This window comes from Cygnus atratus, chromosome 9 (genome assembly GCF_013377495.2).
Source record: "Cygnus atratus isolate AKBS03 ecotype Queensland, Australia chromosome 9, CAtr_DNAZoo_HiC_assembly, whole genome shotgun sequence".
Lineage (NCBI taxonomy): Eukaryota > Metazoa > Chordata > Aves > Anseriformes > Anatidae > Cygnus > Cygnus atratus.
Window position 1 is genome coordinate 20,962,227 of NC_066370.1, and position 16,629 is coordinate 20,978,855.

Genomic DNA, 16,629 nt, shown 5'->3' on the forward strand with positions numbered 1-16,629 from the left:
CAAGCACAGTCCTTGTCCCTCAAAGTTTCATTGTATTTCTGTCATCAAGCAATTCATCCCAATTACCCCATCCCTTCCCAAAACGTCTCTACCATGAAGCTACCACAGCATCAGGGCCTCCACAGCTCCAGTGATCTGTGCAGCATGTCCATGCTCACTGCTGCTTGTTTCGTGCCCAGTCACACAGCATGAGATCTTGCTGTGCTTAGCACCCTGTTGTCTTGAGCATCCCCCACCATTTTAAGAGACCTCTCCTTTCCCCGTGTTTTGCAGTTTTTCTCAGCTCACATCTGCAAAGCATCCTCTGTGTCCTTACATGGCAGCTGCCCTTAAATAGGAAACATTCGTTATCACGGTACAGCAGTCTCAAGACAATGCAGAAAGTTGTTATCTGCATGCAGCCACCAGACAGATAATGATACTTGTAATAAATATATTCTAAATGCAGGTGCCATTTTCCTTGCAGGAAACATTTCTACTTTCTGGCAATGAGCTACTGACCCAGAGACTTCAGTGAAGGCAGCAAGCATACTCTATCACCAACCTGGAAGGGTTTGGCAGGACAAAAAGTTTTATAGCAGCTTCCCAACATGTTTAAGGTTCACTGGTAAAATGTTTAAAAGTGAGTTTTAGTGAGTTCTGTGCAGGAGTTAGCAATGTTAAGGCATTATACACAGATAGCAGAGGGATTGACACAATTCCTTTTCCTCCATTTGGAGGCAAGGTCATATATAGCTAAATCCTCACATCACTAATTTTCTTCCTGCTCAGTATTCTATAGTTCTGTTTCTCTCTCATCTAATGGTTTTCATGTATCTCCATAAACCTTAAAGTAACAACCTTACATTTATTTAAGACATATAGAGATGTTTTAAAAATAACTTCTATTATTGTCCACTTTTCAAATGGGATAATCACTTTACAATAACTACTTCCTCCTTATTCTAGCTATAAACATCATTTTCCCTTTCTAATCCCAGAAAAAAAGATAAGAAAAAGTCATCCAGAAGAGTTGTTTGTTTCCTCCCATAATCTAATGCTGAGCCTCAGATACAAGATAGATCTCAAATACCCAGGTGTCTCCATCAGAGATGACCTTAACAGGAATATTAAAGTTCCTGTTAAATTAGAAAGGAGTGGTGGGGAAGAACAGATACACTTACCACTTCCAAACAGTAGCTCTGCACACTACCAATGCCAAATGGCATTGGCTGAGGCCTTCTATTAGTACCACTTACTGCAGACCAGGTGAGATCACTTGAAGTAGGGAGCAAAGGTAATTTTCTGCCACTTATCAGCCTCCTGATCTGAGCAGCAATTGGGGCTGAATAGCATAGAAGAGTGAAAGTTACTGTAACGTGCATAGGCTGTGATTGTTCCTAAGGCTCTGCCGTCTGCACAGATCTCCTCTCCCCCTCAGGGTTTCCTTCCTTTCTGAGAAGCTCAGGGGGAGCAATGGAAGCCCAAGGAGCTGACCTTGAGCCTTGCCCTTTTGTTTTTCCAGTGTTTACAGTGGTAAACGAGGACATATCTGTTTAGCAACGATGCTAATTTCTTGTCTTTTTTGGAAATGTGACACTTTGGTGCATTCCAGAACAGTGTCCACACCATCCATTTTCTTGTCACAGACTTGCATGGCCGCTGCAAAGAATTTGGCTGCACACTCACTGTTAGTGTCAGCAGCTGTCAGGCAGCAAAAGCCACCTTTGATGCTTTTATTATAAGGCCTATACATTTCTGTAGATGGGCTGAGGAAGACAGTTTGAGATCTGTGGTGTGCTGTTCACTTGCACATATGGAAATATATCTTATTGTTCTGCACCACCAAGTGGCCAGATTGAGCAGATATAGCAAGACACCTTTTGATCCAGGCTTACTACATTAACACAGATGGGTTTGGTAGCGCTAAGTGTTTGGTTTCTGTAAACAAGAGGTCAATATTTCTGAATATCACTTGAAGTGATTGTGTAGAAAGAGAATGCATGTATCTGTTCTTTGCTGATAGATTTCAATACCAGTATATTTCAAAACTGTAAAAATAAAAGATGGAATTTCATCCAGAAAAAAATGCATTGCGTGACGTACATGAGAGCTATTTTCCCTTTCTTTTGTACCTTTCCGGTTGTGTTTCCGGTGCTCTGGAAAGTTCAAAGTTGAACCCTTGAGAGGTACAAATCAGAGTGAGGTCTGTTGCTGGCCGATTTCACCAGTCCAAAGTCTGCACTCAGCGGATCAGCAGACCCCAACTGACCTGGTCCACAGCCTCTTACTGCCCAGCTCTTCACAAATGCCCACATCCCTAGGATCTGTGATTGAAGCAGATGGCAAAAATGCTAATATGGTTGTGCCTATACTATCCTAACCCATATATATTTTATACATCAGCCATATTTGATAACGTTACACATCACATTTAACACATAATATTGATATAGTAACAGGGCAGGGAGTGGTCCCTCATTTGGTTCCTGTGAATCCATTAATACACTGGGAAATTTCTTTCTTCAAGGACTTCAGCTTTCTGCTCTTCCCAAATCCCTGTTAGGGAGGGGAAATAATCCTACACATCCTCTACTGTACACACCATACGGCTCCTTTTAGGTATGGAGTAGCAGTGATGTGTCTAAAGCAACTCAGCTTCATTCTCAAGATATATATTATCCTCATAAACCTTTAATAAGAATGCACTCCCTCAGTATGTTACAGACTTCTGTGTGCTTCATTTGACCTATAATTTTACTTCTAAAATTGACTGTAATTCGCAGTGGATGGCTAGTTTAGTCATCACAGATTCCCCTGTTGACCTATATTCAGTATTTTATCAGTCTGTATTTGGACCACTGTATTCAATGTGCAAGCTGAAATTTCAAACTTTTTTTTTTTTAATAGACAGCAAGCATTTAGCATAGATGAAAGTGTAAGTAATACTGAGCTAACCCAAACAAGAAGAGATTGATACATACACACAAACAGAAAGGGCAAGAATAATCTGAATCGCAGAGTTACCTGGGACAGTGACTATTTCAACTAAATTCTTTAACTGTTCCCTGGAAAATTTCATCAGACATAAGAAGGGAAGCTTCAGAATCAAACAGTTTGAATTTCATCCCTCATTTTTTGATATTTTTGTCTCAGTTTTGGAAAAGCAAATTTCTCTCTTCTTCATTAGCACACTGAAGGAAATGGAAGCATTGCATTTTATAGTGTAAAAAAATATGACAAATGAGTCTATTTTAAAATAAAGAAGAGCCTTCCACATAAAGAAGGAAACCTCCAGATAGTCATATGATTGAAGGAAGGATTTTCAGCTTTGCTGAAATGTCATTAGACATACAGACATTTTAAAAAAGAAAAAAAAAAAAAAGAAAAAAAAAGAAAAAAAAAGCAAGTATGATCAAGATGTCTTTAGATATATGCATGCAATAGGCTTTCATTCTGAATAAGGACAAAGAAAAATATGTTAATGAGCCCCATCACTGGCTGAGGACCCTAAACAATAATTTCATAAATAGTATAGTATTTACTTAAAGAATATTTTACCAAAGTCTTGTTTTCAGAGTGTGGGCTCACACGTCCCTTACTGAAAGTCATTGTGACCTGGATTTCAGTGGGCCAAATGGATAGGTACTCGCTGGGACCTGGGGACCAAGTTCTGTGCTTTATGCCTTTGCGTAGTTCACTGGGAACCAGGGTTTTCACCTGCCTAGATACCTCAATCAGTCCTTTGGTTTCTGTCTCAGTGTTTAGGTCCCTAAATATTTCCCAATGCCAGCCTTATAACCATATGCAGCCAGCATAATTTCACCTGTGTCAGGGAATTCATAATTCCCTATCTCTTGTGTCACTTTGACTCTATGAGTCAAGCCTCAGAGACCATTAAAGAAAACCCTCTGACTTAGGCATATTTGGGGTTGGACGTAGGCAATCCACATACAGCCTTAATGCTTATGTTTCTTTTGAAAGTGGAATTTTTTAAGTCCCTCGTAAGCCCTGAGGTCGCAGTAGCAAGCATTGGTCCTGACCTGTGTGTGCTCCCTAATGACCGAGGAACTGAGAAGTGAAATTGGGATGGAAGTGCTCGAAAGGCTCAGAGCGTTTTTATGTATGTGTCTTGCTGTTCATGGTGTAATGCATGGTGGTACAAGAGAAATCCAGCAGGGATAAAAGCAGATGTTTAAAAACTAAACACGAATGCCTGAAATGTAAGTGTAATTCTGCTTATTTAAATAAGAGCAAATTAAGAACGAAGAATAAAGAGGAAAGGCATTTGTCTGAAGTGCAGCAGTACCTAGAGACCTCTGCCATGATCAGAGTGACATTGTGCTGAGCACGCTACGAAGAATTAGTAAGAGAGAGCTTGTGCCAGGAGGTCTCGCACACCAAGTAGGCAAATCAGTCAAATATGATTGTCTTCATTTTACAGATGATACTGGGAAACAGAAAGATGAAGTGACTTGTCTAGGAATTGATTCCAGATTTTTCCAGAGCTCTGCTGACACCTCCATTGAAAGTGGTACCAAGCTGGGGAAAGAAATCACTATTACCACAGAGGAGTGGGAGCTCACAAGCTGAGCCTTGTGGTGTCCTGTCAGCAGGATGTCACCAGACCACGGCCTGCAGTATGGGTGGCAAATTACACTGCGAGTGTCTGCATCCAGCTGGTTGCATTCGACCCATGGCAGCACTACTGCAGTGTGAGACGGTGATACTCAGGGTTAAGTATTTGCCAGTTTTAATCTCTCAAATGACAACAGTTTTGGGGGCAATAAATCTATAGGATACCAATTTGTAAATGACTGTTTGCTAAAGTCATTTCACTCCAAAAAATACCAGGCTCTAGTACTTGAGAATTGCTCTAAATTTAGATTGAAAGTCCCATCTTTCCTACAAGGCAGCCACAGGAGGCCACCACCACTCTCATGCACTGCTAGAGACCATGGTACCAGTGAACGCCACTGTCACAGGAGCTGGAACCTTTGTAGAACACCTCTAGTAGACCACGGGCACGATAATACAAAGTAACTTGACAGATTCGTTCAGTCTTCCTCCCTTTTTGTGCTATGTGCTTATTTCCCTGCGGGGTCTCAGGAGACAGTGGACAGCTCTTCAAAACCTGACAGTGGGTTGGGCACATAGTGCTGGGCACTTCACTCACCTTCTCTATTTCATCCATAGGATACTTGTATGTCATTCCTGGGATTAGGAATCCTCCTCTGTTTGGAGGCAGTGAGAGTTTTGCCAGCAATTTCCAGCGGAATGAGGATTTCATCCTTTGTTCACCCTGTGCCGGCTGGGCTAACAATGTTCAATTAGAAACTGCTCTTTGTTCTAGTGCAATCAGGAGGATTTTTGCCAGTGATTTGAATGAGCATTGGATAAGGCTTATGGCTAAATCCAGTCCTTATGCAGAAATCCATGGATCCTACTGAATTGCGTTTCTCCCAGTGAAATTAATGGGAGCTGTACACTAACATCTAAGGGAGATTTAGTTCCTGTTTGTAACAATATGTTACCCCCTGATACTGGGCCTGCTTTGAAATGTTTATTGTTAAATCCGTGTATTTTTGGTTATATCTCATTACGAACATAATACAGACTTGGAAAGTACATTCTGAAAGGGTATTACAACAGGATTGGGATTACTGTTTGTGAGATACTTTTAACTAGAGAGAAATTTCAAATTCAATTTACAGTAATGTCAAAGCACAATTAATATATAGGCAATGATAAGGGGAACATGCAGAAGTACACATTGATAGCACTACATCAACAAATAAACTTTCAGTGCTAGTAATTAGGTACACAAGATTATTATATGTTTAATTGACTAAAGTGACAATTTGGAATTACATCTAGTCACATTTAATTGGATTTGGAATCTCTAGAGGAATGGGAACGAAGAGCAGTGTAGAGAGGCAGCCATAAAAGCAAACTGATTTTCTGAAGTCTGTTAAGACTCTGCATTAATATCCATTGCACAATAGTTTTTAATATCCCTCAGTTTAGAAAAAGTGATGCAATGATTGCAACAGACAGTGGGAGTACTAAAGCATACTCAATTAGGTAGCAAGATAGCTGATTACTTTGGGTTTGGGGTTTTTCTGAAGATAAAATTTAATCAGAGGTGAACTAAGTCTGAATTTGCTGGAGACACTGATATCCTCAGACTGTCAAGCTATGAGGTGTTATACATGTTGATACTATTGTATAAAAAATGTACTAGCATATAAGAAATTTCAGCCACAAATACTTTAAAGAAAAAAAAAAAAAAAAGAAAAAAAAGCCAGACTACAACATTGTTGAGCAGTCATTAAATAGTTGCTCAGAGTAAAATATGGAAAAAAGATCTTAAAAGTGCAGGGTTGTTCGCTTGCAGATAGTTTAGCTATCTGAAAATGCTTACTAATGATTGTTTTAAAGTTGGACAAAGTCTGAGAGTTATCTGTAATCTTTTGATACAAACTTCATGTTACACTCTTTTAATGTTATCTCCTTTAAATATTGCTATATACATCCTTCTCTCCTTATACATTCATTTATTCTGCTTTTGTCATCAGGAGTGCCATGATTGCTGACTATATGTACTGGCTGACAGGAGGCACAGAACAGCATATAAGCAAGCTCATCAAACTGTATTGGCAGGTAAAAATTGATAGCCCAATGAGGAGGGAGGTGCCCATCTCACTATTAAGACCAAAATGAAGGATTACTGCTTAAAACACTGCCGACAAAGGTAGCTCTTGGGCATATCAATCAACAGGACACTATATAGTACTACCGTATTTATAATGAAGTAGATTTTCTTGGACTAATTTTAAGGGCAAAATTCAAGGTTGTTAACCCTTGGCTCATACTTCAATTTTATGGACTGCTATAAAATTTAATTCTGGATACTGTATGGTCCCCAAAGCTATTTTTTGTGAAGTCTTCCTACCTTAGTGACACTTTCCTTTTGCAATTTCCATGATACTAATCCTCTGACACCTTTCCAAACTCTTCAACCGGAAGGAGAGGAAAAAATGACTGTAACAAATGGTCTCAGAGAAACCTAAAGAGCTCTGTGAAGGATAGCTAGGTACAACCCCAGTTCTACAAAGATTACTTATGTGGGGAGTAGACCATTGACTTCAATGAGACTTGTCTCTTGAGTGATACTTACTTGATATAGCAGTTCAGCCACATCAGCACAAATTTAAGTTTAAGGGTACCCCCCTCAGCTCTGAGGAGAGCTCCCACACACCTGGAGGTAAATGGATGCTAAATACTCCGCTGTCTGTGCCTTGTTGCTGCAGGAGCTTGTCAGTGCCAGCGGTGTCCCAGCCTTTCAGGTCTGCAACAGTGGAAGACCTGTCAGCCTCACAGGGAGGACCTGGCCCAGCCTTATGGCAGCGCAGGCCCAGCCTTGCGGCAGTGCGGGCAGGCACCCACAAAAACACACACAGTCTCAGACCAAGGCAATCTGCGGGCTGTCCATAACTCTCTGGGGAGTTCCCTGTCCTCGCAGCCCCGCGTGCCTTGCCTCAGAGCCAGTTCAGCCTTGTACAACCTTCCTCCACCTCACCGTGGCCCTGCCCTCAAGGGTGGCTCTCTAGGCACGGTTTCACAGGCTGCTTCCTGTGACTGGGAGGAGGCCAGGTGCAACTTACTTTGGTGACAGGGCAAAAATGGTTAATGCCCCTTGGGATAAAATTTCAGAGTCTGATTCTGATCCCATTTGTTTGGTGTTTATTCTGTGAGAACATCTATGACAACAAAAGGGCTAGTCCTTGTACTTTATGTGAAGTGGTGCAAAATACATCTGGCATAAGCCAGGGTAATAAAGATCAGAATCTGATCTTTTACCTTCAATCACATGGTAAATTCTTCCTTTTTAAAACTATTATTAGTTGCATTCTTATTGGTAAAATGGAATAAATCTCAGTCTTGGGAGCTGCTGAATTTCAGTACTGCTGTGAGTGCAAAGTGCATCTCATTCAGAGAATTACCCACTGGGCTAGTGTTTGCAGTGCCTGTGAACTTTCTTATATGCTTTCCAGCAGAGAATTTCTTCTGTACAGAACAGTTTGATTTTTTCCCCACTGGGTCAGACTCGTTTAAAATCTTGAGTTCACAAACAGGTTTTATGAAAGGGTCATTTCTTCGAATGGAATATCTTTTTTTGTCTCTTAACACTGGTATCCATTGACTCCTCTTCTTGATGTCATGGACATGAAGCTTCAAAGAACAAGCCTTTAAAGAAGAAGCTGTCATAGCTGTCCTCTCCCCCAGGGGTTCAGTCTGTCCTGCTAGGTAACAGGGCCAAAAAAATGGCATGAAGGGCAAGACTCATCACAGTACCTCCTCGTAGAGTGTAAACCAGAAGCTGTGGTTGGGCTAAGATGGGAATGAACCAGACCAAAAGTGGGGCGACTGAATCACTTCCAGCCATTAACATCATCTTACAGACAGCAAGGGCCAAAGGATTTTGGCAGTGATAGGGCTCTGGTTCATCTCTGCTTTAGTCCCCAGCTCACTGCTCATTTCTGATCCTGATGGAGACTTCACGCATGGGCCTCCCTGGACCACCACGGTACCGAGAGGCACCACCACACTGCCTGTGCTGGTGTTACCACTTCTCCACCTTTTGCCTGAACCTGAGATGCTGTCATCTTTGGCTACAGAAGCTTTGAAATGTCGGTTGCGATCTAACCTTTTGTTTGATCTCCCACCGTGCTTGATTTTCACTGGGAAACAGAGATTGCTCCACAATTTTGTGCCTTTTGTGCGTATGCTTTAGCGTGGGCTAGGCTAAGGATTCAGCAATATCTATATGCTGACACACACGCAGTATAGGCAGCTGGGTGCCCAGTACCGCTCCCACTCAAGTTAATAGCTAGCACTTAAGAAACACTGTTCGTGAAGATATATCCCCAGCACCAGTAGCAACCTTCTCCTTCCTGAGCTGATGAATTCTCTGCATTCAGCATCAGGGGTGACTTCAATGACATTAGTACACACAGCAACAATTATGCAGTATGATGTAGCACGTGACACTGCACTGGGACTTTCCACCACAGAGAGACCAAGCAGAGGTAACATAATCTTTTTTATTAATATTCTCTCTATTTCATGTTGTAAAGCTGAAAATAACTTGTCACGACTATACATGCTCATGTGCCTTTGTAACCAAAGCAACAGCTATTGATGCACGCTTTTCTTGCTAACTACTCCTCTGCCCCAGAGCTCACTCACATTAGCTCACAACTGTGAGCAAAATTTTCTGAGGAGGAAGGAAATAGATGGTGAACAGGACTGTTTGTTTTTTTACTTTTCCAAAGAAAGATTTTTAGAAGAGATTTGTCACTCTGTGCTTTGATCAGTTGGTCATATATATAATCTTCTGGTGTGTCATTGACTACTTTTGTTTCTTCATTATTTTTTTCATTGCTGGAAAAGGCTTTTCCTCCTCACAGCCTGCCTTCTACTTCTTTCATAGCTTCAAAACATCGTACAGACCATTCAAATCCTTCAACTGACTTCTTTTTTGCAAAGACTTCAGGCCCTTAATTCACATCTGTGAAGTTCTTTATTATTTATCCTACTTCTAAATCACTGTTTTTCTCTCTTGATCTATTTCTCATGCTCAGAGCAGTCTTTATCTTGTATCTCCTTTGGTTTACTTCTCCTGATTTTGGTTTTATACTTTCCTTTGAACTCCTTCAATCCCTGACATCAACTGCCAAGAGCCCTATTTCTTCAACGCTCTTCTTAAAGAATCCCCAAATCTCTCCCCTCCTCATTATTAACTCTTACGCATTTCTTCTTCAGCAGTGATCTGTTCCCTGTGACTGTGTACCTCCTCTTAGACACACCACAAGGCTTGTACTGTCAGATTTTTAAAGCCAGATGGGCTCACGTTGATGAATTATCTGACTTTCTGCATAAAAACGCCACAGAATTTTACCCAACCTTCATGCATCAGTGCCAAGAGAGGCAAAGCTGAGACTGTTTTGGAGAACATTATCAAATCCTCATTTAAATAGTTTAATAACAGAAGATTTACCACATCCCTTCTAAAAGGTGATTTATTACATGGATGACCCCTGTTTCCCCCCGCCCCGTTTCTCCTCCCAAAACTGGGATCTTATTTGTCCAGTCCACACTTCCAGCAATTTACTTTACACAGTCATCTCTGAAAGCTTAAAGATCCTCTAGTACTTGTTATCTGCTCCCTGTATATGTACCTATGGATCATGATCAAGGCAACTTTAAATATTCTTTTTGATTAGCTTTTTGATTAGCTTTCTTTGATTATCCCCTTTAAAGTAAATCATTTATTTCTGGAGTTTCTGTACAGTGATATGTAATACCTAATGCCCTGTGTTGTTTTTGAATATTAATACTTGCCTTCCATTCTGCTCTGAGATAAAGGTATAATGCTGATGAGAGCTGAAAAACTAATTTGCAATGTATAATATTATTCAGTAAGCTAGACCTTTTCTCTGTTGAGTAAGTATCTTCTAAAATATTTCATTCCATGGATTGAAAATATACATTCCAAGTTAACATATAATCAGGTGGATGGACTTTTGTTCACAACCCACTGTGGAATATGCACTGGATGATTTGTGTATTGGCTCTTAGATTAAAAATACTGAATTAAATAGAATTCATTGCATGAAATAATAATGTGAAAGTTATTAAATGTATTATGGTAGATATTTGCAGTGGTAGCAGCAAGACAAAGTTTAAACCTACTTATTATTACTGTCAGGCAAGCTTCCTAGCATTTATTGTTGGCAATGATATTTCTCAGCTGGAACAGCAAAACAAACAATAGACTTAAGATATTTCATTCCAAAGAAAGAGTCCGTCTCCAAACTGTCCAGTTTTATTCACACCTTTGAAAACTATTTCCACTGACTAAAAACTGTGTGATATATCCCAGATGTTTCATTCCACAAGTAAAGACGTATCACTGTATACTGCAATGTCACCAAATGCCTGACGTTGTCAGACACAAATTTTGCAAACATCTTGGAAGTCACAGCCTGATTTCACCAATATATGATGCAGACATCTTAGGATAATGTGAATATATTGCACAGCTTATGTACATCTCAGGCCAAACACATTAGCAGAGTGCAAATGTAATTGCTTTTGTTATTCCATTGTGAAAAACGTGTGGCCCATTTGACATTCAAGGTTCATATCTTGCATCCACTATGCACTTCCACCCAAAGTCATTCCCATCCACCCAGAGTCTTACACTAACTGCTGTTGCACCAGCCGTGCATATGTTGAAGGAACTACTGAACCTCCAGATGACATTTCAAACTTCCAGGCTCGTATCTGTACACCTCCATAACCATTTGAACTAAAAGCTTTAATTCCCTGATGTAGCCTATGTGTATTCACTACAGTGCAAATGGAGACCTTTAATTTGCATTGCAGTGAACTGGACTTTTAGCTTTAAAGATATCCAGGCCAACCCTAGCATTTCGGCCAAGATTGCAGCCATCATAGAGCTGCTCTTAGTACATTGACAAGACTGGACCTGTGCCTGCTGCAGAGGGTGCCAACAGACTTGTGTTCCTGAGAATATTTCTGTCAGTTAAACTCAACGTCACAGAGAAAGCTTCCAGTAGCACAAGCAATGGCTGACATGGAGGTTTGGGTACTCAGACATTTGTCTTGCTCTCATCAGGTACTTCCAGTTCAAAAACCTGGGCTGCTGCAAGCACAGAGCAATTCACAGATCACACAAGAAAGCAAATGATAAAGAAAGCACCCAGCCCTGCAGGGTGGCTGAACATCTACACTGCAGCGATGAATGCTGTCAAATTCTTTAGAGCTCAGCTTTATCTCACACCTTGCAGGGTGACAATCCCAGGCAAGAACATTAAAAGAAGAAAGCTCTCAGCAGCCAGAACGTCCTCCATAGCCTCAGTCGGTGACGAGGCCTGTGAGCCATCCTGCATGCTCACGCTTGACCCGTGTCTGCAATGGAGCATCAGGTTTCCAGGCTGGCAAAGGCACGGATGTTTTGCAGTCCTGCTAGTGGGATGACTGATAGGAGCTGACAGGCAGCCTCTCTGGGCAGCCTGGCCATTATATCACTGAGAATATGCCTTTTTCATTCATTCTTGAGGCTATCTCAGCAGATCATGCTGTGCCACATTTCACTGCAGAAAAGTCCCTTCTTTAATCAAATCTGGGGAAATCTGGGGGAAAATCCCACTGAGTTCAATGACTATGATGTATACAGGCAGAATTAAGTGTCTAATATCTGTAAATCCTTATTGTCTCAGAGGTTTGTGCAGTTTGTTGCTGCTTTATGAATTAATTTTGAATTTTCTCACAATAACATTTCTCTTTATAAAAAATAACAAGTGATACTCCCTCTTCTGTATCAGTGACCATTTTGAAGGACAACACTTGCCTTGAATCACCAAGCTTGACATTTTCTGGCAGAAAATCAGGATGTAATGATTTTCTTCATCTAGCACATTTGAAGAAAAAAAAAAATTTGGCCCATAAACAGAAAGATCAAAAGATCAGTTCATTCTTAAGACACTGCACTGGTGTCCAGACTATCCAAGTGCATCTACTGACCACTTTCATGGATTCCCTTTGTTCTCTTTGTATCATGGCTGAATCAACCTGCTAAAATTAAAATTGTTAGCATTTTTCAGGGAAGAAAAGGGCTTCATCCTATGCATGCCATTGCAGGGATTCAGGCCTTTCTGGCTTTCAAACATGCTGTTTGTAAGACATAACTCCCAGGCTGTAAAAAGCAGCTTCATTCTACTCTTAGGTACACAAGTTAAAATATGGAGTAATTGAAAACTAGATTGATAAGGCAAATAACATAAGAGAGAGTTTCTATCATGTTGATACAGATTTGAGAGCTTTCTATTGCTTTTGTTATTGCTGATATTTCCATTCCAGGAACAACTGTGCCTGTATAAAACCAAGGAATTTAACATTTTTCTTGTATTCTTTCTTCTTTAATAATATCTACCTCCATATATTTTCTACCTACTTCTATTTTTCTAGTACCAGATCACTGAAGGTAGAATAACTGTTGATTGAATCATACTTATATTTACAAGCTAAGAGAATTTACTAGTTTAAATGTCACAATTATTAAAACAGATGGATTAATTGTCTCTAATTTCAGGAAAGGTGGATTTATTTAATACCAGCTGAATGTAATAGGAAGCACATACCTTGCTCATAGTTGGTAGCTGTTGAAATCCCAATATGAAGCAAAATATCAACCAATTAGAGCTTTAACTATTAACAGAGGGCCATAAATTGTGCCTCAGAGATGTTCAACAACAACAACCTGGCCAACAAAGCTCCACGCCATTTAAAAAACCCAAGGGGCAGCTCAAAAGTAGCGTGCATATCTGACAAGCACAATTCTCTATTCATTCTAGTTTTTCCTGGGTTGCAAAGCAGACCTAAGATTTACAAAAGAAACCCGAGAAATCAGCGTAGAAAACCAACCATTTTGAGCTGTTCTCAGGCCCTTATTGTTCCTTCACGTTGCAAAGCTCCTTAAGAAGTTACACATTCATTATCCTCTTCCCTTTCTTTTTACCACATCTCCTTTCTTTAGGAAGATGAAGCTACATACAGGAGTTTGTGCTGTTCCCAGGATCATTATTGGTTATGTGGCTTTCCATTTGTGCACCTGCTCTTGAAGAACTACAGAGGACATCACACAAAAAGAGATAAAGTCACTTTTCAGAAACATCTCTATATACAGCCAACTTGTCTTCTACTAAATTAGCAGCCATTCAGCCACATAAAGTAGTTTGCCATTGCGATGACTCAAGCATGATTTTTCGCTGCCCCTTTGAACAGTGCTGTCCATTTTACAGGCTAACCACATCAGTCACCATCTCTGGCTGTCTGATTCATCTCCTCAAATTTAAGTCAAGTTCCCAAAAGATGTTGAGCTCAGTGTTAGGAAGGACTGACATCTCCTTCTGCTAGTTTCAGTATTTTGGTTTCCTTTTTCTTTCCTTTCCATTCCTCTTTTTCCCTTTTCTTTTGCTAAAAGCCTTGGAAAGCCCCTACGGCAAATACCCCAACTTCTTCCAGGGGTGTTTTCTTGCCAGGGCCACTCCTGGGCTCTCCAGCACCTGCATGAATCACCGGATGGATGCAGCATCCAGGTGTCGGCCAGTGCATCCAATTGTATTCACATAAAGCACACGGTGATGCTTAACCTTTAGGTCTGCCTGTCTACTGAGTCTCCCTGAGTCCAGGCTACCAAAGCTGTTCAATACCCCTTCACACAGAAAGCTGCTGGCTAAACTGTGACCCATTCCTGATAGAACAGGAGGCACAAGGAGCTGGCGAATGGCTTCTCCTGGCACTGGACAAGCAGTTCTGCTGCTCCGCACACAGGGGCAGTGAGCCACCTAATTGGAATTAGGGTATCACTCATCATGAAAACTCTCCTATTCTTAAGAAAGGGACAATATTAGCAAAGCTGTATAAAAGCTGTGGTTTTGTCCAATAGTTTCATGTAGAGGATAACTGGCACCTCCACAGGGTCTGGTCTTTGATTTTCACATCCACTACCCCGCTGCCCCATTGCAGACTTACGTCTGCCTGTGCCATCACACCAAGGAAGCGTGTCTGCACAGCAGCTAGCCAGCTGGCCGAATGCTGCCTGCACTGGACATCACTCATGCTGACTATCAAAGGGCTCGCTTTGCTGGCCCTGCTCTACCTCCACCCACAGCACCCCAGCTGGAGCAGAAGCACATCGCCCGGGCCAGCTGCCACCTCTGCAGGGAGGCTCTGAGCTGGAGCTCCCGGTGCAGACAGGCAAGATAGCCACGGGTGTCAACAAACCATCATTCGGGCAGTAACAGGGGCTCGCCTTGTCAGCATCTGGATCAGCCTGGTAAAGTAAATATCACCTCTGTTTCACTGGTCTCTCCACCATCACAAAGAAAAACTGAAATCCTTCACATTTACCCCTATGCTGAGATGAAAATTTAAGAGCCCCAGCTGGTGGTAAGCGATGTAAGAGCTGAGGACTCCTGCGGCACTTTGCGCATGTTAGATTCTGAGATCGGACGGGCTCATGGGCAGAGATCTTCCTCAAACTGGAATTGTATTTCCACATTCATGCTTGGTCCCTGCTTTCCCACCCACCAGCATCACAGACAAGGAGTTTCAACAGCAGCCTCCAGCTTTTTCCATACTTTATGTGTTCTGGGATATTTCTTTAATGAGCAATGATCTCTTTAGAAGGATATAAAGCATGGATTTCTTCTCTCTCAAAACATAAAGAGATACTTACTGGAAAATCAAACAGATCATGAAGCCTAAGGTAACCCATCTGCAATACGTCTGCCGCTGCCTTTCAGAACTCAGCAGAATACAGAGGGCTATGGCTGTGGCACTCTGCAAATCCACTTTCAGAATGTACTGCATGCAAAATAGCTCGCAGAGACTTAAATACGTTAATCACTTAAGAACTTAAATAAGCTGATATTTGATGTGACCTACATTAATGGGGAGGCATTACATGGCAGATAAGCAGAAAGTTCTCATCTATTGTATAATACATGATTTATTCACACCATAAACATATTGAGAAAAAGGATATGCTCTGGCATTCCCTCTACTTATTTTTCCCACAGAAAAAAAAATACTAATGTAAGAAGATCATGCTGGTGAGAAAATATTCATATCACAACAGCAACAGACTTAGTGGCAGGGCTGCCAGATACTGCTTTATGGTTGGAAAGATATAGAGAAAAGCGCATAGGCTGCACCACAGTGCACCCATAATTCTAACTACCAGCCTAAGAGTGGAAGCAGTTCGTAGAAGAGGCTAATGGCTTTACCCTGACTGATACCATTGCATTAATAAAAATCATCAATAAAAGCATCAATTCCTGCTGTAATGTAAATGAGACAGTGGCAGAGTATGCACTGCAGCTGCAAGATAAGGCACTAGAAAGATATCTAAATTTTTGGTTAATTCTAGATGTCAAGATAATTGGATTTTCCAAATTAAACCTTTCTGTATTTAAAGAGGATTAAGGTTAGGGACTGTAGCAGAGACAGCTACTGTCACTGTTACAAAGAATTTGCTGCTACAGTGCCATTTTTCTTTTTCTATGCTTTGTCTGCTCTAAGCAGGCAAAGTGGCAAAAGCTTCATAAAAGTGTTGAAGTAGTTATATCATTTGCAATCACAAGGATTGGCATGGGAAAGCTTTGTTTCTTATGCATCTACCTATTTGTGTTATGAGCTCTTAAGAGAATTTTAGTGGGCATTGAAGGGACAATATAAGATTGTTTAGGCTAAAGCTTAGCTTTTATTAAAAGGTCTGTGAAATTTAACATTACTAAATACAGTAGAGTATAAGGATATTGCAGAACCAAGTTCTCAGAGAAGAGGGGTATGTGATGTTGGGTCAAATATATCCTTAAACTCTTGCTCAAAGCAATTTTTTTTCTTTAGGAATGTCTTCTGGCTCTTTAATTCTCATGATAGCAATGTAAATCCCTCACACCTTGTGAATGCTTCAATTTCATGAAAGAATTAACTGGTATTTTAATAGAAGTGCTGACAATATAAATACTCCTTGAGACACTTTGTCTCCAGATG

The 16,629-nt window shown here is 40.9% G+C and overlaps 1 protein-coding gene across 1 annotated transcript in view; it reads left to right on the top strand.

Annotated features, from left to right (window-relative positions):
• Positions 1-16,629, top strand: part of SPATA16 (spermatogenesis associated 16) — a 77,519-nt gene that overhangs the window by 32,173 nt on the left and 28,717 nt on the right. Inside the window, exon 5 of the mRNA XM_050712570.1 lies at positions 6,558-6,642. Coding sequence (XP_050568527.1) covers positions 6,558-6,642 — 85 coding nt within the window. The remainder of the gene's footprint in view (positions 1-6,557; positions 6,643-16,629) is intronic.